The sequence below is a fragment of the Neltuma alba genome, unplaced genomic scaffold, assembly GCF_004799145.2.
Source record: "Neltuma alba isolate B1F8T4 unplaced genomic scaffold, ASM479914v2 tig00011543_pilon, whole genome shotgun sequence".
Classification (NCBI taxonomy): Eukaryota; Viridiplantae; Streptophyta; class Magnoliopsida; order Fabales; family Fabaceae; genus Neltuma; species Neltuma alba.
In genome coordinates, this window is record NW_021636205.1 from 248081 (window position 1) to 272515 (window position 24435).

General features: G+C 30.5%; 1 protein-coding gene, 1 long non-coding RNA gene and 1 pseudogene across 2 annotated transcripts in view; all 3 read right to left on the bottom strand.

Annotated features, from left to right (window-relative positions):
- The window catches only part of LOC114714800 (probable LRR receptor-like serine/threonine-protein kinase At1g53430), a 35464-nt gene extending 34761 nt beyond the window's left edge, over positions 1-703 (bottom strand). Inside the window, exons 1-2 of the mRNA XM_028899573.1 lie at positions 445-703; positions 161-322 (exon numbers count right to left, since the gene is read on the bottom strand). Coding sequence (XP_028755406.1) covers positions 161-322; positions 445-703 — 421 coding nt within the window. The remainder of the gene's footprint in view (positions 1-160; positions 323-444) is intronic.
- A 7184-nt stretch (positions 704-7887) lies between these two features.
- On the bottom strand, positions 7888-13065 carry LOC114714801 (probable LRR receptor-like serine/threonine-protein kinase At1g53430; annotated as a pseudogene).
- A 139-nt stretch (positions 13066-13204) lies between these two features.
- On the bottom strand, positions 13205-14080 carry LOC114714832 (uncharacterized). Its single transcript, XR_003737485.1, has 3 exons — positions 14070-14080; positions 13360-13431; positions 13205-13242 (listed from the first exon to the last, which is right to left on the bottom strand). It is a non-coding gene; the product is annotated as an uncharacterized LOC114714832 (long non-coding RNA).
- Positions 14081-24435: the final 10355 nt, after the last annotated feature.

Sequence of the window (24435 nt, forward strand, 5' to 3'; positions counted from 1 at the left end):
CCCATTGAAGTTGCCTCCTATACACCATGGACCCGTAACAGTGCTTTGGATGTCCACTAATGCCTTCTAAACCACCCTTCTCTTGATTGTATTCGAGTTTGCATAGATTGCAGTAACAAAAGTTTTATTATCCCCTTCCTCAATGCACAAGTGAATAAACTGGTTTGAATGCCAAGGACATGGAACTTCCAAGCCCCATTGTTCCATAACACCCATATTCCGCCACTATATCCTAGAGCATCCACCACTTCAACATTCTCGAAACCCAATGAGGTAGCAATCTTATGAGCTTTTGGCCCACCAGTTCTTGTCTTAAGAATAGCTAAGAAGTCCAGTTTGTGTCATTTAGCAAGTTCACGAACCAAACTAGGAAAGGATCTTGACCTAGTACCTCTGCTATTCCAGAATAAGAGATTCATTAAAAACTGAGTTAGGGAGGGAAACTTTTAGAGCCTAGTGTTGTCACATCTCTTCCTGCAACCCCATCATTATTCATTTGGTGGTCTATACCCTCTATCGGTGACCTGTTGTGTTGCACCTCAGAAAGTTCCGGTTGGAGGTCTCCCTTTCTTAGACTACAATTGGGTCCCCTATCTTCAATATCATCGCTATGCATGGGGGTAGGATAATGGTTAGAGTCCACATCGATTTCCTTATTCTGTCGTTCTACGTTGTCATTGTTGTCTTCGTCTATTAAAGCCATGAAAGGATTAGGAGAATTCATAAAATTGTCGGAAACAGGCCTACTGTGGCTTAGGCCTACCGATGCCTCCTTTTTTTTTTTTTTTACTTTTACATTTAGCCCCTCATTTTCCTTTCCTCTACTGGCTCCATTTTTCCGATGATTTGTGCTTCTAGTCATTGGGACCCACTTTCTTGAATTAATAATATCCTTCCCAAACTGTTGGGATTCCATGCTCATACTTAAGGTACCACGTGCTTTTTCTCTCTCATTATTCAATGACCCAATAACTGGTGGCCGTGTATCTCGCGTGATCTGTCCTGCTTGATTTGAATGCGTAATTTTTTCCTATTGACCTCTCTCGATCCCAAAGAATTCGGGATTGCATACCTCCTTCTTGCTGGCCGTTTCAGAAGGTTCCAAGTACCCAAAACCTCTATGCACGGTGGCGATTTCGTGACAATTCCGGCGACCTCTTTTCCCTTATCAGTTCCTTGTCCTCTTTTTATGGCCGCTAATCCATCCTCCTCACTCCTTGTCACGGTCTCATTAGTTTTTTTCCTGAGAAATAGTTATCCCTTCTCTTCCTCTTTCCATCTCTGTTTCAACACCGTCCTTCGTTATATGTGGTTTTTGGCTTGGTATCTCAGAGCAAGCATCTCGATGGTGCCCGTACTTGCCATAGACAAAGGAGATAAGATGAAGCCCCTCGTACTCAATATGACGTTCTTTACCAAAGATCCTAATAGCTGGAATGAGCCTCTTTTTCATATCAAATTCTACACATATGTGTGCATATCGCCCCCTAGCTATGACGTTCTTTACCAAAGATCCTGATAGCTGGAATGAGTCTCTTTTTCATATCAAATTCTACACGTATGCGTGCATATCGCCCCCTAGCCGTCAAGTACATGACCAAATCAACCTTTAGCGTCTTTCCTACTAACTTACCAATCAGGTTGAGACTTTCAAAGTTGAAGAATTCTAGGGGCAAGAGGGGAATGCGTATCCAAGCGGCTATTTTTCGTTGACACTCAGCTTGCCATGGGTCAAAGTTTGGTCTCCATCTTTGAACTAGTAAATACTCGTCTGCTATCATCCAAGGGCCTTCAAAATAAACGTCGTTTAGGTCTTCATCATTAGCAAAGGAAACCACTAAGTATCTATTGTCTATGTCTCTGGTTTCGAAGGCCTCCCTTGTCTTCCACAGTTTCTGTAAACTTGGTTTCAATCCCCATAACGGAATGTTTCTCCCCAGCACTTTAATAATCAGAGATCACCTCCATGGTGCACACCATTTTTCTTATTGCTCTTGTGTGATTACAAGCGTTGGGATCAACTCATCGGTATTGCTATTCGTCTCCTCTCCCACCTGGGTATTCGGGTTATGGAGGCTCTCATCTCCAAAGAAATCTTTCAAGCCATCTCTATATCCTCTCTAAGCCTTATCGAATACACTACTCCCTTGCTTGTCAAAAGAGCACCCTTTAGGGTTTGCATCTAACAGCTTGTCCTTGCAGGAGAATGCATGCATCAGTCCCTCCCTATTTTCTGTTGGACTCCTCTCACCTGCTTCATCTTGTTGACACTATTTCTTGTTCCGGTCATGATCATCACCGTCCTCTGACGCTTCTCCACCCTTCACACGCTCACTCATCTCTCTCTCTCTTTCCTTTTTGAAAAATTCATAATACTAATACTAATAATTATGATGCATAATTTTGTTCCCTTTATTACTAAATAGAAATGTTGAAGTAAGTATAGCGGGGGAAAATAAAAGAGAGGAGGGAGGCGGAAGAGAAAGAGAGAGTGAGAAGTAGAGGAGAAAATCAAGAGAGTGAAAGTACGTGATATCTAGGGGTGTGCATGGACTGGACTGGACCGGGTTTGTTATCAACCCGAAGTCTGGTCCAGTAAAGACCTCGGGCTGAAAAAAACAGCCCGAGGTCTGGTCCAGTCCAGTGCCAACCCGAGGTCGGGTTGGACTGGACTTGGTCCTCTGGACTGCCTGGACCAGTCCAGGCAGTCCAGACCTAATTTTAATTTTTTTTAAAAAAAATTTTCTTCAAGAGGAGGCAAAATTGTAACTTACTATATAAAATTTTGCACATATTTTAATTCAAAATTTATCAAATTTGATCATTCCTTTTCAATTTCCCAATGAAGTCATGTTTTATTAATTAATCCTCTTCAATATAGATCTTAAATTGTAGAAAATATATATGCATGCTCATTACTTCGAAAGTTAATAGATAAATCTTAATTATTTGAATAGATAAAAAATTTATATAGAAAAATTAAATCAAATTAAAATTATATTAATAATAATTTTAAAAAATCGGGCTGGACTGGACTGGACCAACTGGTCTAAGGGGTTAGTCCCTAGTCCAGTCCAACCCGATGAGACCAGTCCGGTCCAGTCTGGTCCAGTCTTGTTTCGGGCCAATTTTTTCTGGACCGGACTGGACCGGGTCTGTTCGGGTTGGACTGGATCATACCGGACCACCAGGTTTTTGCACAGCCCTAGTGATATCTGAAGAATAAGGCAAGATTTGGGGATTTGGGTATCATTTAGATACAAAAATTTATATCTTTTTATCAAATTTTCTTTATGAGTATTTTCTATATATTTAGAGCTTTATATTATTAGTTTCATTATAATATTTAGAGAAAATTCTACCGTTTGGATATGGAGTAAATATAGAGTTTTGACAATATATGACCGTAGAAATTTAAAAATACATTATTAAGGAATTTTAATTGGTTTATATTCATTCAATAATTGTTTTGAGAATTTTAAATTAAGATTTTAAAAAAATTTAGTATTCAAGACATATAAGGGTTTGTTTGGTTGGAGAGGAGGGGAGGGGAGGGGAGGGAAGGAGAGGGAAAATGAGCCCTTCCCCTCATTTGGTTAAAAATTTTGGAGGGGAGGGAAGCCAAAATGTCCCCTCCCCTCCCTCCCCCCATTTTAGCTCCCCTCCAAATTGGGGGTTTTTGGAGGGGAGCTAAATTCTTGGACCATTATATCCTTATAGTTTTTTTAATATTCCACTTCTACCTATAAAATATATTATTATAATATTTATTTCAAATAAAAAATATATTATCCCAAGTAAAAAATAAAAAAATAAATTATTATAATTAAAAAATAAAAAAATTATTTAAATAAAAAATTATAATATTATAAAATTAATTGTTTTTTATAAATATATTATTTATTAAATATATTTTAAAGCTAAAAAAAGGGTAGCCCAAAGAGAATAAAATTTCATTTTTCTTAGAGCATATAAAATTTGTTAATTTGATTGTTTTAATTATATTAATTAGAATAAAAAATTACTGTATCAATTTTTTAATGCACATATTAACATGATAAGACTGAATTTTTATTAAATTATATAATTTAAATTAAGATGTAAATTAATTTATATAATATATTAATAAAAAATATAAACTAATATGTAATGATAAAATGTTAAATTAATTATTACTATCCCTCCCCTCCCCTCCTTGAACCAAACAAGGGATCATTAAATATCCTCCCCTCCCTTTCTTTTTAATCAAACCAAACAAGGTGATGATAAAACCTTCTCTCCCCTACCCCTCCTTCCCCTCCCTCCCCTACCCTCCCCTCAAACCAAATAGACCCTAAAATGTCTTTGCCAATTAAATCTAAGTTAAATAATTTATTTAGGTCATTTAATATATTATTGAGATTTTAATCAGTTTGAATATTCCATAGGTTAAAAATATATATTTTTAAAATATTTTTTGAAAACTTAAAGAATTGTAAATTGAGAATTTTATAAAAATTAAAACTTGTTTATACTTCAAAGAAGTTGTTTTGCTAAGAAAGTTTAAATGAGACTTTAATCAATAATTGAGATTTTAATATAAAATATTTATATTTTAGGTAATAAATATATTTATTTATTTAAGCTATTAAATTTAAATAGTCTCATATGAAAATTTTATTTTCAAAATAATATTGTATTTATTATAGATAGCAAAATTCGGGAGAGTTAATATATTTTTGTAATTTTAGTTTAGAGGGTAATCCTAGAATTTTAGAGTATTTTTAGAATAGTTTTGAGTTATATATTAATAAATATTTGTGTGTAATTTTTCGACTCTTGATAATTTTGAAGTAATCGTTTTATGATTATTTGTAAGCTAAAGAGTAATAGGTAATTCTGAAAAAAAATTTATATACATGTAAATTGTGTATGATTATGTTGTGGATTTAATATTATGAATTTTCCAATAAATGTTTTAATATATTATTTTATTTTGTTAAGATTTATTCCTAGTAATTATGATTAATATTTAAATATATTGATAGTTATTTATACATAACTTCTACTTATATGTTATTTTAATAATATATTTGAGGACATACTTTTAATATAACATTATTTGCACGTGAGATATGCATTGTTGGGCTAAGGATAAAAGGAGATTTGTATAGATATAAAATTATCACGTGGTATGCAATCACTCGGTACACAGTAGATGTCACTTGTTAGGGCCCCTTTCAAGTTTTCCTTTGGTTGGGAATCTATTGGAGTTGTGGGATATGTGACATCTCCTTATTTTATTTTCAGAGGAGAAAAGCCATAGTTTGAACTTAAGCTTTGTATCTTTGGCCGGATATATCTCTAGTTTTGATGAACTTAGGATAATCCAGTAAAATGGATTAGTTCCTATTGGCCTATGTGTTAGCCTATGGTTCTAGTCAACGGTATAAGGGTGGACGATAATATGAGAGAGGATGCATATTGCATTATTTTTTGGATATATTGGAAAATGATGGCGGTATATTGTTAAATCAAAAATAAAATTGAGTTGAATGTATAAATTCATGATTTTCATACACAAATATATATACACACATATAAACTGATTTTTGTTTATCATATATGGTTTGTTTATATATGTTAGAATTTCAGTAGTTATTGAGACGTTATATCTCATATCTTATATTAACATTTTTCAGGTAAAGGATCTAGTAGGAATCAAGGGAAGGTACGATGGAGTGAGTTGCAAAGGCTTCTGTGCTCCTCAAGCATATGCCACGTTATATTTTTATTTGCCATGACTATAAGATTTCAACAGTTTATTTTGTTATGTCAGAAAAGTATTTTGAAATTATGACCTGTTTTAAATGTTAAAAATACGTATGGACTTTTAAATGAAGTATTTATCGTGTATATGGATATAATTATATGGGGTGTTACACCTATGCTATTTCCCAATCCCATATACATGAATTTGACCAATCTCATGTACAAGCAATTTCTCATGCTAGTCACTCTTTTAATAGATTTTTTTTTTCAATTACAATCCTAATTTCTATCCCTCATTTTGAATGCTTTATACCAAACGGGACCTAGGTGTTTGGGGTAAGCTCTAAGTGGGCCCCACATCATAAGTCATTCTTTTTCCTCTTTTCCTAATTATAAGCCCATTGTGGTGAATCCTTCCATACTCATCTCATCTTTTTTTTGTTTTGGGTTTTTTTTTGTAAAAAAATTCATTTATTACTCCTTCGATCCTAAATATAATATCTGTTTTGTAGTAAAAACGGTTTTACATTTAGAACTAGAAAGACAGAGTACTATCGTAAGAAACTTCACACATTGGTACACACGTGGCTAGTCCTTAAATAATGAGGAAATTAAAGCACAAATGCAGATAATTGCGATGATCATGTTTAGTTTAAATTTGTAGGTTTTTATTGTGTATTCCCTCTTAATTTGCAAGAGATGACGAATTTTGATTATTACAAAAGAAAAATTAGCCATTAGTCTTGTGTCAGCCATAAAAAGCTAGCTACTCCTTCAATTACTATTTCTCAGCTGATGGGTACCACTATGTACCACGACCAGCATTGTATTCAAATGAAATTCAAAGGATTCTTCCCTCTCAATCATCACCAAATTCTAATGTTACTAGGTTCTTCAATCTAAAGTGCAACTCTTGCTTTTGATGTTCATGGTTAAGGAATAGGGAAGCAACTGCCATATTTAATTTCATCAACAAAGATAGAAAAAATTATTGAATGTGAGGTGTCAGTTGCCTCCTTTCAATTGTCTTTCAATTTTTTTTCCACCTTTAAAGTATTATTTTCTCATTTCTTTTTATCATCAAATTCTATGTAAAATGAATGACATTTTAAAATCTTATAAACGTTATGGTGCAATTTTGAATTTTTTATATTTTTCGAAGGAAAAAAAAACTCTAAAATGATGTAGTTTCATATTTGAAAAACCATTAAAAAAAAGAAAGCTACATTATTTTTTGTTTATAAAATATCAAAATGTCGTTATTTTTAATAGGATCTAGTGACAAAAAACAAGAAAATGCATTTGGGAGGTGAAGAAAAACTAAAAGGAAGCTAGGAGGGAGCAGCGGACACCCAAATCCATGGTTACTAGGAAGGGGTAAGAGATGTTGAAGAAACATATGAAGATGAAACAGTGTTTAGCTAATAAGGTTTGTCATTGGTTCATGATTGGGCTTGGCACTCATTCTTTACCAAAAACAAAATTCTCAAGATTGGCAACTTTGTTTGAATAATCCTATTATCCATCATCATGAGAAAACTAAGCAAGAATGAATTAATTAGCATTTTGCATTAGGAAATTCACTAAAAACAAGATTTATATACATATAAAGACGAGGTTGTGCATTGCACCAATTACACATCACATTTAAACTGCAAAATAGAGGAGCTAATTAGCACATGTAAATTCTTCTTCACACTTAATGTCAGATTTCCTTTCTTCCAATAATATCTATTCGTTTATGAAAGATTGTAGTTTTATGCTTGTTTGCTTGCCTACATTCTGATCGAATCATACAGAGTTGGAATTCTTAAGAAGCCTACTAGATGAAGAGAAATCTTTATTACATGGAAGAGAAACAGAGGAATGTAATCAAACCATTGAGCCATCCATTACTTCACATCTTTTCTTCACACTTTCATATGAGAATGTAGAAGCGGCTAAGGTTTAACTACTACAATTGTATTGTGATGATGCACTATCTGTTGCTTCAACCCTTTGCTTCACATTTTCATGTGACTTCGATGTGGAAGAAGAACTAAAGGTTTGGCTATGTCTTTCTTGAAATGATAGTATCTTAAAGGCCTTGAATCTCGCAACCTGTTGGTCACTCTCCTGACGTTTGATTGTTAGGGCTTAGATTGGCAACTTTCCTTCAAGCATACAAACAACGGAGGACATAGATGGCCTTGGAGATAGGAGTGCCAGCTTTAGCATTCTCATGGCTTCCTGTGAGGAGTAGCTTGAACCAAGACTTGGATCCACCAACTTAAGAAGGTTTCCTTGCTCTTGAAGAACATAGGCCTTCAATTGCATGAAAGTATATGCAGTTGTTAGAAATTCAATCAAACCATTAATTTTATGAAGAATATGGAACATTCACTAATGCAAAGCATGATTAGAAAAGCTAACCCAGTCAAGAAGATAAACAAGCTCTTCTTTTGGCCTGTAACTTGTGTTGCTTTTCCCACTAACAATTTCTAAAGCAACAACTCCAAAACTATAAACATCTGCTTTCTCGATTAAGTATCCTCGCATTGCATATTCAGGAGCCATATAACCACTAGTAAAAAAACATATAATGTTAATAATCAAGTCAAAAACATAGAATGTGCAAAGAAAATCTAAGAAGAAAAAGCCTATTAATATCATTACTAAACCAAATATGAGAATTATATTGATCCAGTGAAAAAAATGTATTAGAATATATACTGACATTGTTCCTGCTATTCTTGTGCTTATATGAGTATTCTTATCTTCATCAAGTTTGGCTAATCCAAAATCTGAGATCTTGGCATTCAAATATAATCCTTATCAAGCAAGACATTTGTTCCCTTAATATCCCTATGCACAATTTTCAGCCTTGATTCCTCATGAAGATAAGCCAATCCTCTTGCTATTTCTATGCATATCTTCATTCGTGTAGGCCAGTCCAGATGTATCTTTTGTCCTTGGCCACCTAACATTAACATCAATGATATCTTAATTAATGACATATTACTATCAAGTTATTCAATAAAAATTAATTATATATTTGTAGAAGTTGTTCCAAATGAGAAAAGATGTTTGAATTAAAAAAAAAGGCCTAAAATACAACATCTAAACTTTGTCTTCTAAAAAATGAAGATATAACTAAAAGTTGCTGGCAAATAATTTAAGCACGATTTTACATTTTTTGTCATAGTGATGTAATACTGAAACAGACACAGACAATAAGAGAATGCATATCAAAACAATTTTATTCGTTTCTACTCAATCATTTTATCTTTTCCTTATATATAATACTACATATGGTAATTTTTTATTTTGAAGAATTCAAGTTCTTACCAAAAGGAGCACTAGCAAGACTATTATTCTCCATGTACTCATATATCAGCAACAATTGATTTCCTTCAACACAAGTACGCAACATCCATAAAGCTTTACGAGGTTTGGTTGTTGCAAAGCAGAAATCATTCCAATTTCATTGGCAAATTCACGATTCCCTTGCTTTGATTTAGAGGAAAGCTGTTTCACAGCTATGACAACACCATTTGATAGTGTACCCTGAAATTCAGTTTACCTTTTAGTCTCAATTTTCATAATCTTTCTTAAGCAAAATTATTATCTCTTAAAGACATAATCTCTTAATAAGTGTATTCAATTATGTAATATTGGTTAAAGATAAATATGATAAACTAAAAATTACCTTGTACACCGGTCCGAAACCTCCTTCACTAATCTTATTTTCTGGGGCAAAGTTAGTAGTGGCATCTTTGATTTGTTTTAAAGAGAAATAACCTATTTTTAAATCTAAAAGTTCTGCATCAAGAATAAAAGTTATATAAATACAAAGCAAAATACATTGAAATTACAAGAAACTTAGAAATAATTACATTGCAAAATTCATTATTTATCCATTTGACTTGCATGATAGAATTCAGGCATATAAGAAAAAATCATTTTTTCACTATATTATACCAAATTATCAATACATATAGCATCTTTATTATTTTCGATTTTGATCTTACGTTTGGCTTTTGAATCTCTGTCATCTTGTAAGCGCATTTTTCGGAGGACGAATATTATTACTAGTATGATGAGGAACACACATGATCCAACCACAATTCCAGCAATGGCTCTGCCAGCAATCCAAGGAATTTTGAAATCTACATGACAAAAAAGGAGTAATGGGTATGATTCATATCACAGTCAAAATCATCATCTCTTAGCTTAAGCTAGAAAGAGTATAAACCAATAAATATGAGATTTGACTTACTTGGGGTGACTGAAATAGCAAATATAAGAGGTCCATATACACCATTACCATCATTAGAAATAGAGGTAGTTCCTTTTCCAGCCTAGTAAAAATGAATCTCCAAGGTGTTATCATTAACATCAACATTAAAGTTCCTGAAAATGCCCTTACCAATGCCACCAGCTTCTCTCATAATGTTGAAATCATGCAAATATTTTCTACCCTGTCAAGGTATCCATAAAATAGTTTTACCTTCCAGAACTTCTATTAACGTACAGAGCAAAAACAGTAGAAAGCATGTTAAATCATTAAGCAACTTGTAATATATTTTATACTGATTAAGAAAAATCTTAAACTGCATTAGTTCTTTATTAAAATAAAACAAATTTCCAATTTTACATCTATTTAATATAGATACCTTTCAAAAAATATAATTATCTACACTACAAATGAAGGATAAATAGTACATTTATATTAAAAATTTAATAAAGTGACTTATAAATAGGACAAAGAAAATTTTTCTCTCTCTGGCTTATAAATAGAACTAGATAAGTATATATGGTAAGAATTCATTTATGTGAGAGAGAGAGAGAGAGAGAGATATTAATGAAATTCACATAGTATTTAGGTCCTGTTTAGTATAAAGTATTAAAAATAAGGAATAAGGATTGTAATTGAGATTAAAAAATTATGTTAAGAGAGTATTTGATATGAGTGATTATTGTTACGTAGAATTAAACAAATTCATATATGTAGAATTGTGGAATACCATGGGGGAGAAGTGATATTCCTTATTCTCACCTACATGAGATTATCTAATTCCATATAATAAGAAATTACTCATATTAAATACTTTTTAATGGTATCTCTTAAATTCAATCCTAATTCTTACCCCTCATTTTTAATAATTCATACAAAACGGGACCTTAAGTCTTGCCATAGATAGGGCTAGTCTTTATAATTAGCCATTTAGCCACTATTTAAAGAGACACATAAACATAGTGGTAAGCTCACTTGATAGTGACACGTGCCACAATATTTATTTCTCTTCATCTATATGGCTGCATGGATGGAGAGTCTTATCTTCTCACCATTGAATTCTCTAATCACTGGAAAAAAAACATTTAAATTCAACATAGTGAGACTCACTTGGATTGAAACATCAAATATGCGCCTTCCAACATGATGGAAATTTTGGTCATAAGAAAACATAATCTCAGCAAAATGTAGCGTGACGTTGTAATTTCCATTAATCATACAGAGGCCATGGTACTTGAGAGACAAAGGGGAAAGCCGAGCTGTTCAGTAAAATTCAGGACCAGTAATGTTGAGGGGAAAACTACTTGCTGCTCTGCATCCTGTTGTGCTGCTATAAGCCCATTTATCATCACTACGGCAAGAGAATGTGATGCTCTCAGAATCGACGTCGCTTTCATATTTGTTCCCCTCATATTTAGTTTCTGGTCCTCCACAGTTTATGAAAAATGAATGATCTGCATGCGTAGGGACAACCTCATCAAAAAAAAAATCACCTCTATAAGAGAATCCAAATGATCAAATTCATAAGATCATGATCTCTCTCTATATATATATATATTGTCACATGACATTGATAGTCATTTCATTGCCACGTTCACTAAAATCTACATTACTTAGTTAAAACTCTTAAAAGGGTTCATAATGGGAAAATAAAATACAACTACAAAAAGATAATGTCATGCGAAACTCTCAAACAAGCAAGAAAACATTGATGTACAAAAGTTTAATCAAGCACTCACACTTGGGTTTTCCTCCGCAAGGAAGGCCCCTTTCTAGGCAAGTACATCTGTAAGATGAATAAAGATCACAACAAAAGCATTTAGAATAAGTTAAACAAGATAGTCGTAAGTATAATCTTACGAGGTTTTTGCTGAAGATGATAGACTCGAAGCCAAGTTTCTGTATAACCATTAAAAAAAAAAAGCTTAGAGTTACTGTGTGATGCTTTCAAGAACAAGAAAAATGTTGTTTTAGGGTGGAGGCGAGGAGCTTACAAATTTTCGTATTGACAAGTAGTCGCAGAAATCTTCGAAAAATTGTTGTAAGATAGATCACTACAATAGAAAGTAGTGTGAAATTACACATGAAAATTAAAAAAACTTTAGAAAATAAGGTAAAGTAATGGTCATACAACTTTGAGACATCTTGAATTATCAAGATGGTTTAATCAAAAGTAGTGTGTGTAGAATATTGTGCAGATTAAAATTTTAATATGGCATCTCAAGGAAAAAAAATTACTATAAAGTCCTAGTGATAAATGAACAATTATCATTTTTTATATTAAAACTTATCACGGCATGCTGCTCTATTATTACTGGGACTTATATTCCTTCTTTGAGATTTCAAAGTAATTCTCCTAAATTTTTTTATATGTCAAAGTTCAAATCAAGATGACATTATGGAAAGGGGAGAGATTTAAAGGCTAAAGATGTTTTTGTCAATAAAATTTACGGTAATTAATTTCAAATAGTAATGGCATTGAATTGATATATATAGTAATGAAAAATAAAAATAAAATAAAAAATATTTTACTAACAAAGAACCATAATTGTTTTGCTGTTGCAATATCCAATTAGGAATTTTTCCGGTCAGAGAATTTTCAGTTAGAATCCTGCACACGTAATTAATAAAGATCTATTAAAAAAGAGTAATTAGTTCCCAGAAAAAAATCAGGTTATATATGTGTGGAGAGAATATAATGCTCCCTTACATGTCACTTAGGGAGGTCAAGTTACTTATATTGCTTGGGATTTTATCGATCAGCTTGTTGAAGCTCAAATCTCTACGATTAATACACGGGGCCACAAATATTGCTTCATAAAAATAACTAAAAAAATAATATTTCTTGTAATAAATAGTCCACAATAAAAGTAAGTAGTCCTAAATTAGGAATTAGGTTGTAAATTAAACATTAAATTGGGAATATTATTTAGAGGATTTTGGATTCGCAGTATGAGGATGAAGCAACTTACAGGCAAGATAAGTTTTCCATTTTACCAATATAATTTGGAATGGAATCATAGATAGAGCAATTTCTCAACACCCTGAGAGAAAAACAAAGTATGAAAATTCATTGAGAATAATATATAGCTCATTTTCAACAAACAAATTTTCACCTCCCTATTAAATTGTCAACTTACAGGTGTTTCAAGGACGTCAAATTCTCCAGATTAGGGAATCTCATTATCACTGGTCCATGCAAATCAGATATTCTCCTGAATTAAAAATTAAATACAAAACAGTATCAACAATAGGAAAATATTCTCTGTTGAAATTAAATTTCATAACCATCAAATAGTGTGCCAATGAATTATAAATGACCAAGTACTCACAGATCATTCAGATTTGTTAAGTGAGATATGATTGTGGGAATGGGGCCTTCCAAGGCTGTGCCCCGCAAATACCTGCCCAAATGAAAACGCAGTGACAACGGTAATTTTGAAAGTAAAAGAAATACTTAAAAAGCCCACTCCACATGGTCTTTTTATTTGTTTGGATTGATTTTAATTGAAAATTTAAAATTATTGCATTATTTTATTTTATTTGTTTACTTACTTAGCTTGGACTAATATATATAATCATATCTCAGTTCAATTTTGTTCCTTATTTTCACTCCATGAACATCTCCCACAGATAATTTTTTTCCTCTCATCCACTGCTATTGAGAATTTAACTAGTTATTAACAATTGATTAGATTATACATTACGCAACCTCCCATCCTTTACTAATAAATCCAAATGATAAGTGATCAAGATAAATCTATCGTCATTTTTTACTAAACCTTATCACTACATGTTGCTTGATTGTTGTTGTTCAAATTTCTAGTTATTACATTTTTTATTGGTGTCCTATAATAATTCTCTCTTCTTTCTTTGTTTGCAACAATTTCCAACAAATTAAATAGACCATAATGGAATGGAGAAGTGAATAAAAATAAAAGCACTGAACTTCATTAAGCTTATTAATTTCGATACATTAAGTTCATAAAGTAGTATCCTATTTAAAAAGAGAACATTACGATAGAGGGTATATTAGACTCACATTTCTTGGAGTCCGGTCCAATTCCCAATAAAATTGGATAATTTTCCTGATATATTTGTCCCATCAAAATAACTACAAAAGTGTTAGGAGAGAAATTTTAGAATTTAAAAGGGATCAACGCAACATCAAAAATAAAATATAATGAAATGATTAAATCATATTATACCACTCACATAAATTCTAGTTTTTTCAGATTACCAAAACTTTCGGGCATTACCCCCCAGAAATTATTTCCAGAAAGATCCTTACAAGTTGCAAATCATTAGAAACAGATAACGCATCTAAAAGCAATATGAAAAATTATCTATAACAAGACTAATGTCGTAGTCACAATGCAACTAATTAATAAGATAAAAGAAAATTATTTGCACTTAAAATAATATTCTTACAATTTGCGTAGCTGCGTCAATTTTCTAAGACTAGAAGGAAGGGTTCCTTCCAATAGGTTATCTTTCAAATCTCTGTAGAAAATAGCAAAACCATAAAATTATTGCCCAATACCACAATAAGTTTTTAAAAACTCAAAGTGTAATGATTTATACTTACAAATACTCTAAAGTTGCAATGTTACCAATTTCGTTTGGAATTGGACCACTGATTGCATTAGCCGTAAGGGATCTAAGACGTGTTTAAGAGATGAATAATGCATATGGTCGAATAATTCAAGCTTGAATAATTATGAGACAAATCACTGGTTGAAAATAACTATACTACCTCCGATTCTTAATATAAGAACTAGTTAACTAATTTGAATAGATTAAGAAAACTAGTTAAATTAGTTATTTGTAATAAATAGGTATTGTGTTTCTCAAAATATCCTTACTAATCAAGTGTATTAGTTGGAACTACCATTAGTAAAATGACTACTTTGAAAAAAAGTGAATAAATGTGAGAGATAAAGTGGATTGAGGTCTTATATTTAAGACCAAAATAAAAGTCAAATGAAGTCTTATATTAAAAACGGGAGGTAGTATGTGTGTGTGTATTCATTAACAAATCTATGATCACTTACAATGAAACAAGACGGAGTCTAGCAAAGCTCCTTGGGATTGATCCGTTTAGATAATTGCTAGACAAATCACTGTGCTGTATATAAAAGTTACATTTTAGATCACAAATTCCCACATTTTAACTAAGCACATACACATATTTAAACCAATAATAGAATTAAAAAAAAATCATTACTTACAGCGTTTGCAGATAGGTAAGGGATCCAAATTCACTTGGTAAAAATCCAGATAAGTTGAGACTCCTGAAATAACTATTATAAAAAGAAAACACGTCAACACAACTAGTTACATAGAGCTAAAATAAAATAAGTTATCTTATAATTAGGACCAATTTGTTGGCAGAAAAAAAATAGCACCAATGTGCATTTGAATATTAATTTTATTGCGATGCAGAGCCAGACCTAACTTATTCTAAATACCATAGAAATGTATCTCAAAATCAAATCAACTGGTTTTAAATAAAGAAAGGAATACAAAAAGTAAGAAAGAAAACTTTTCAACATTATTTGGATCTCATTAAACACAACTTGATTTAGATGGGAGCTTGATTTGTACCCAAATTGAAAGGGTCACGTTATAACCATATAGACAGATGCACTTACAGCTCCGTAACATGACAAACTGTTTCATTTGAGAAACTGCAATTGCATGTTACATAAATTGCGTCACAAAAATGTCGGGTCACATTCCAATTCAAGTTCTCTATCTTCGATGATATTGTGTCTAGAACTTTCACTGCATCAAACACAATTCAGTTTTTTCAAAAAATAAAAGAAATAAAAAATTCAAAGTACTTGCCGTTGCCCACTTTGTTTAATTTCGACATGCATTGATATTGACATTGATGAACTTGGCCACCATATGGATCATGCAAAGCTGCTTCAAATTCAATTTAAGACGCTAATAATGGCTTAGCCTATAAACTTAAGTCGTAGTAAATGTCTAATTTGTTGTTTTTATTATTATATTGATTAAGAAATGTCTTCTTGTCCAGAACAGCATCAGTAATGCCCAAATATGAGTGCAGAAATCACGTTTCCCTAAGAAGCGCATCCGGAACTAAACATAAAAATATTTTTTAATAGGCTAAAATACACAAAAATTTCTGAACATTAGGCCGGTTTATGCATTATCTCTCTAACCTTTAAAAGTTTAAACTAAGAATCTTGATGTTTCATGTTTTGACTATCAACTTCCTTATCATTAAAATTAATTGTTTTTGTCTTGTCATATGTTTTATTTTTTTTTATTACATACCATTTCATTTTTAGAAAAAACACTTAGTATTTTACATGTAATGTTATATATTTAATACACTTAAAAATATATTTAAAACATTTATTTGACCATGTCTTTTGAAATAAAAAGGTAGAAAATCGTTAAAATACTTATCTCAAACGCCAAATATTATTTTTTAAATGAAATGATATATAATAAAAACTATAATGATACATCACAAAGTTAGGGAGGTGATGTGCAATTGGCCCAAAGTTAAAGGGTTTTTACATATTTTAGCCTATATAATATAAAATAATATGATTAATTATTTTATCATTTTTATAGCTGTGGTTTACAAGTTTTCAAATTATTAATTAAACCATAGCTTTTGTATTCTCTCTATAATGATACATCACAAAATATATAAAACTATTAAAAATAATTAGTAAAATTTTTCAGAACTTTTTTGGTTTATTTTATTTTAAAAAAGAAAGATTGATAAACGACTATTAACACACTTCATAAATTATAAATATGAGAACACTGCGCCGAATACAATATATAGTAATAGCATGAAAAATGAAAATGAATTGAGTGTTCTCGAAATTAAAGTAGATGAGTTTAAATTAAAGTAGATTGTTCATATTTATTTCAGTTTCATGGGTGTGAGGACTAAATTATTCAGAAATTATAACAATCATATAAATTAAGCCAATAAGATATTTTGTATTAATACGTAACAAGTAATTGATAAAACATGATTTTCTATCATATTCTGTGCATGCAAAAAAGCTTACTAAGCTTTATTCATCTATCCTGGTTGACAAGAAAATTTTAGATATAATTTATATCTGTGTATAATATAGAAATTTTAATAAATCGCATTCCTTATACGAAAAAAAAATATTATTATTGATTACTTAGCTCTTTGAATTCAATATTAGCATAAAATTAAAGCAGTGGCAAATAAATGAATACAATAAATTACTATAGTTTTCAACCATTGGAATCTTGCTTGGTAAAAAAAAAAAAAAAAAACCATTGGAATCTTGTTGGTAAAGGGGGGCAGAGAGATAAAGAAATAAAAAAAACATTTGAATCAGTTTACTTAGTTCCCTTATTGGAGGGGAAAAAAAATGAAGGATCAAGGTTTGAAAGTCACAACAGTTTTTTTATCACTGTTTGTTCAAGAAGAGGAAAGGGTCAACCACCACGTTGACCCATTTCTTTTGTGTATTTTTCTTTGAACAGCAAGAAAACAGATGGAAATGGAAAAATTGATCATAATACTAAATAGAGTAATATAGTATATACTAAACAGTAAGAAAAACAGAAAGGCATTAATTAAGAAACCTTCATCTTCTGGTATAAGTTGAACATTGGAGCCATAGTTCGTGAAAACTGTCGAAGCAAAGCATCCAAAAACAAAAAGATATAAAAGTTTAGAGATTGAGATCCCAAACTCCATTTTGGTTGTCGCAGTTTGCAGAAAATAACTTTGCAAGGGGGCGAAGGAAGAAGAAGGAGGAAGAAGCAATTTGTAGAATCACACAGTAGCAAAGCGCAAGAGATGACAGAAGAAGCTAAGGATGATGCAGCAGAAATAGAGGCAAGAAGAAGAGAAAAGCAAGTCAAAATTTCTACAAGTCGTCTTCTTTTTTGTAAATTAATAAAAGGCGTTTCTCTTGTCTCAAGAAAAGATAATAAAGCTGTTGGTTTTTACAGGATGTGGACCCCGGCGGATGTACCATAATGAGTGGTCAGTCTCTGCCCCATCCTCTTTAAGCGTGTTTTTAGCTCATGACTTGACAAAAGGAAGGGAATCCAAAGGTAGTGCACGTGCTTCAAGGCTCCAAGGGAAGGTCTTGGCTGACGTGGTCCGTGTTTCTGGTTGGGTTCTAATTGTTTTTGTCTTGTTTGTATTTTTTATTTCTAGTATTTTGTGTGTTAGGTTGTATCTTAGGTTTTTTGAGCGTTTATTTTGGCCTTTTTGTACTTTTTTTATATTAATAAAATTGTTTGTTTTGGCAAAAAAATAAAAATAAAAATAAAAGGCACTAAAAAGCTACAAGCTGTTTCATAGGTAATGTGATTTTATTAATATACACCAAAATATTACATACACACATATTTAAAGTGGCATTATTTACATGTCTCTTTAAGAAGTAATTTTATTTTAACCAAGATGATATCATATTGGTATAAGAATGAATATTTAGAAGCAGTTTCTTATGAGATAGAGTGTGATGACTTTGAAGTCTACTGCCAAGTCAAGCACGCCATTCATATGTGTCTACAAATGGAAGATAGGAAGATGTAATACATCCAATCAAATTAAGACTAGGATTTTTCGAGTTACTCTCTCAAATTAGACTAAATCAATGAAAATGAAAATATGGTCCAAAAAGAAAAATTACATTTCATAAAGTGACAAAGAATCTTTCTCATCACTAATGCATATTTTTGGTTACTTTGTAAGCTATAAAATGTAGTGATAATAAAAATATGATCCTTAGTTAATAACATACTATTTGTAAAGTCAAAATTTCTCCTCATCACTAATGTAATTTTCTTTCTCTTTTGTTGCATCAACTTCTTTTTTAGGACAACTTAGTGTTTTAAAACTCAACCATTAGTATTGTATACTAGTAATATTTTTTAAACTAACATATTAATTATTTGCTATACTCGCAAATTTTTTATCAAATGATAATTTCCTATCAAAATAAGACTAATGCAATGAAAATGAAAAGGTATGTGGTCCAATAATCGAAATTACATTTCATAAAACGAAGAAGCTTGTTCCATCACTGGCATATATTTTGGGTTACTTTGTGGCCTTACAATATAGTGATAATAAAAATATGATTCTTTGTCATGAATATTGTCAAATGTGGATGTTCATCTCCTCTTCCTCTTCAACTTCATCAACTCCCACTACTTCTATTAAGCATTAATCTTTCACTACTCCATTACTCTTTCACTATGCCTTTAATCTTGTAATTCACCCCCATTTCATATTCATGTGGTTTATTGGCCACTATCTATCATTTAAGTAATAGTGCAACTTATATGTAAGACTATTCCTATAAATAGAGCACACCATTGTATTATGATGCAAGTGAAGTAAGTAAAGAAATACAATATCATTCTCTCATTTTCTTATCTACATCACTTCTCCAATATGCTTTCTTTGTTGGTTAATTTCATAACATTCTTGATATTATAATACCCCACTTGTAGAGTAAAAAATTCTCCTCATTACTAACTTAATTTTCTTTCTCTTTCATTACATCCACTTAATATTTGAAAAGTCTACCATGTCATGTGCCTACTCTTTTGAGTTGGATGGGTGAATGAGTCCTTTTCATTAAAAAAATAGTAATTATTCAGTTATTGAGTTTGTAGAAATATTGTTCTATTTGTTTCGGGATTTTTTTTTAAAATCCATATAATCTATTTATATATCTATTTTTAGCTTGCCAAACGTATCATTAGTGCATGCCCCTCCCTACAATTTATAAATAAAAATAAAAAAAAAATTAATTTTCTCTTCACCACTAACTTAATTTTTTTTTTCTTTCGTTGCATCAACTTCTTTTTTACAACAACTTAATGTTTGAATAGTTAACCATTAGTATACACACACCAGTAATATTTTTTGTACTGACATTTTTACTATTTTCTTTACTCTCAAATTTAGATTTCATGCATGGTGGTTTTAAGAAAAGAATAATTGTGTTGCCCAAAAAATAAAAAAATAAAAAATAAAAAATGAAATGCGAAAGTACTATTGAAGTAATAATATATCCACGCAAACTTCTTTTCAATGATGAAAATGTCGTCCGAGACGTGAAATTGTACAACAAGCAATGAAATTAATTAAGGGACTACGTCAAAAGATGAAAGAATACCTTAAAAAATTAAGGGACAAAACTTCTCATTAAAATACATTTTGGGTTATTTCATAGCCTACCACACGTGACCAAACCACTTGTAGGTTAAAATTTATCCTCATCACTAATATCATTTTCTTTCTTTTTCGTTGCATCAACTTTTTTTTTTTGGGGGGATAACTTAATGTTTGAAAAATCAACCACTAATATAAATATAGACACACCTTGAATTATTCTGCCATCTTTGTACAATCTGACAATGTTAGAGTGATTGGATTGGAATTTTAATTCCATTGAAGGGCCCATTCTGCTTGAGATGGGAAGACTTAGGGTATGTTTGGATTGGCGTTGGGCAAAACTGACTTCTAACCCAATTGACTTTTGTAACTGAAGTTAGAGTAAAAGTCAGTTAGGATATGTTTGGATAGGTGCTTTTAAAAAGTCAGTTAAAAAAGTTAAAAGTTGTTTGGATGATTAATGAAAAAGTGAGTTTAGTTATAAAATGATTGAAAAGGACATAAACTTTATTGAATAGTAATGTTTGATATTTTATGTTTTTAATATGATAATTATTAAAAAATATCTAAAATTATTATGATAAAATAAAAATAGTTTATTTGTGAAATTATAAAATATTGATTTATTTTGTTCTCAAGTAATCCTTGTAATGATTATACATATTAAAGAATTTTTATTAATGGGTAGTTTTAATACACATGATTAACAAAATATTTTAGATAAGATAACATCAATTTATTATAAATAAATAACTTAATTAATTTTATTAATATCTTTAAATTAGTTATCTGATTCTTATATTAAAAATATGTAGTATCAAATTATTGGGTTTGTTATGGGTAATTTTGTCTTTTTTCATTACCATCTTTTCTCTCTCCACGTTTGTGATGGCAAAAGCTCAAAAAATTAGCTTCAGCGTTAGGTGACTTTTTACCCAGAAGTTCATTTGCAAAAACGCTCACCCAAACATTTGGTTGAGCATTTCTCCGCTAGTAACGTTAGTTTGCGCCATTCCAATGCACGTTTTCCGTTGAAAACGTTGATCCAAACATGCTGTTAAGCGATTGACCATTTTACGTTTTGCGGGTAACAAGCTTTCAGGAGATATTTCCCAAACAATTTTCAATTTACCTTCACTTGAGTTATTAAGTTTGTCTTATAATAATTTGTCAAGTAAGTCTTTGATTATTTCTAATATTTATATTTTTTTTTGTTCTAAACTAGCGTATTTGGTCAGCATCATCTTATCCTAGAGGAATCTGGGTGTCTCTTGATTGTTTTTAATTTTTAATTTTTTTGTTATTTTTATGAATTTTTTTAATTTTTGCCAACATTTTTCTATTATTTTTCAAAGGGAAAAAGCATTCGTCATCAGAATAATGAAACGGTTTATACAGTGACACCACTAGTGCAATAGCATATCTAATAGGCTTGTCATAAGTTTTTGAAAATATATGTTTATTATTCTGTCATTAAAAATTTTTAAAGGTTTTTTTTTTCGAGTTGAGTAAACTTAAGAACAAAATATTTGGAAAATTTAATTTTGAATGGGATAATATAAATTTTATTTTTATTTAATTATTTATTAATAATTATTTTTGTTTAAAAAAGTTTTTAGAGTTAACAGAAATAATTTTTCTGGGAGTCTCCAAAAAGCGTGTTTTAATAAGAATGATGAAAAGGAAGGACCAATTGGATTTCAATATATTTCGCAATGTTAATCAACATGAGTCCATCCAACGGATTTGATCAATGGCTATTGGCCCAGATGAAGAAAAAGGTGTGTACTTTTTAAATAATAATTGTAGTTGTGGTTTATCATTTGGAATATATTTGTGTTATTTTTCAAAAAATGTGCAAGTCTTACTGTATTTTAATATATATATATATATAATATATAAATTGTCTCATGTACATAATAACTTGTCACACGTAAAAAAAATGTTATTGAGATTGGAGATCTTTCTAAACTAAAATTATTGTATCTTATCTTTACGAAAAGTAAAAATACTGTATATTGGAACCAGCTTAGTGATTTAATCATATGGTTGCTTTAAATTATATTCCAATATTTCATAAGATATTGATGAATAATGATTTTGCTAAATTACTTTTAAAGACATGGAATATGATGCTTTCTTTTAATCATATGGTTGCATTAAATTATATACCTTGTGTGTTGATGCGTGCTCTTTTTTTCTTTTCTTTTTTTTTAACTCTTTGGAATAGAAATAAATTTGAACTCTGATTTGCTTCACTTCGTCTAGTTCATAGTATAATTTCACACACATGTAAATGTGAGATCATAAGTTGCTTTAAAAATCTCTAAAAAATATTGAATCTAAAAAACATAGAAAATAACGTGCAAAGGTGATGACAAATTTTCTTAAATCTTCCATCATTTTGGATCCATATAATTTCTTAACTTATTTGTCGTTCTTTTTGTTAAAGTTACATAATAGCAATAAACAAAATATCTCAACTAATATATTTAAGTTTGTATTTCATTTTTTTTAATTAAGCTAATTCATAAAAGACATTGATTGTTTTTCCTAAAAATTAATGTTTTTATTTTATTTTAAAATAAATATTAATTCTATATATCAGAAGTAAAATAATTTTCCATTTGAATTAGATTGCAGAATAATTCATAAATAAAAAATAATAAAAATTTTGGTTTTTAATAAAATAGAAAAAATAAGACTCATCATTAGAGATAATTGCAATAAATTTTGTAATAAATCAGAATAAATTGAATTAATCAAAAAATTATAAAAGAAAAGGCAGATTTATCTCCCATTAAAAAATCATTATTTTGCAAAAAATAAAAATAAAATAATTTTATTTTTAAGATTGTATTGATTGGTTAATAAATCTATTAATATATAAAAGTATAGTGCAGGTAGGAGTAGCTGATAGCACGACACGTGGCATCATTTATGGGTAGATAAATTTTTTTTTTAAACAAAAAGCCACAATTAAGTAGGAAGTTAATCAACTCAAAGAGAAAAGACTTACTTTTCTTAATTAAAAAGCAGGCTGCAAAGCCTTGTCATCCTCCTACATGTAAATCATGTTTTGTATGTTCATCAAAAAACATTGAGAAACTCAAATTAGTGGATGAGAAATTTTAGAAAGTTCTAAGCTGCAATACACTTTAAATGAAAGTTATGTGGGCAACATCTTAGAATACAAACAATAAATAGGCACAAGAGCAATGAACAAAAACAAAAGATTGAATGACTGAAACGCACATGTAATGAAGTTATGCTTTCTTGAAGTTCCAATATATATATGGCAGCTTTTCGCCAATTTAAGCGGATATATCGGGCTATTGGCAACATGGATAGAAACATGGGTAAAAAAATGTGGCTTTTTTTTTATAAAAAAAATTATCTACTCATAGGTGATGCCACTTGTCATGCTATCAGCAACTCCTGCTTTATACTCTACTTTTATATATTAATAGATTAATAATAGACAAATTAAAAAAATGAAAAAAGAATTCACGGTTTTCTTGACCATAATTTACTTTTGATTTTGGTCTTTTAACATAATTTTCCCCAGAATTAATGAGGGCATAATGTTTGGGACACTTGGAAGATTATTATTGTATCTTAATATATTGTCTTTAATTTTATATGTTGTTGTAGTTTGGTTTCTTTAAATTTGTGAAGTATTTTAAGTAAATAAAATTTTTAATTCTCATGACTTCCTTGAATTTTCAATCCAGTTCTTTTTTTTTTTTTATTAGAACCTTCGAATTTACCCTGTTGGTACCTGTCTAAAATTGTTTAATAAAAACTAACCATGTTAAAAATGAAACAAAATCCAAAGATGTGAATTCCAGGAGAGTTTTGTACTCTTATGTATTCTAATTCTGACCAATGAAGTCATGGGGAAATCCATAATAGTAACAAGCTCGTGAAATAGCGGTTTGAAAAGCCACCTTAGTATCTTTAATTATTGTACTATCTCCATCTTCCTATTCTTAATATAAGAGCTAGTAAGATGCTGAATTTGATTCTAAATATAAGAGCTCAATCCACTTTATCTCCTATCTTTTTCCAAAATCTAATTATTCACTGCATATGATTGAAAAGAATAATTTAGAGAGATCAACGTATATTTGTGATAAATAACCAACTTAACTAATTTTTTTAATATCTCACGTTAGTTTTATAGTTTTTATATTAAAAGCATTTTGCATAATGATTTCATTAT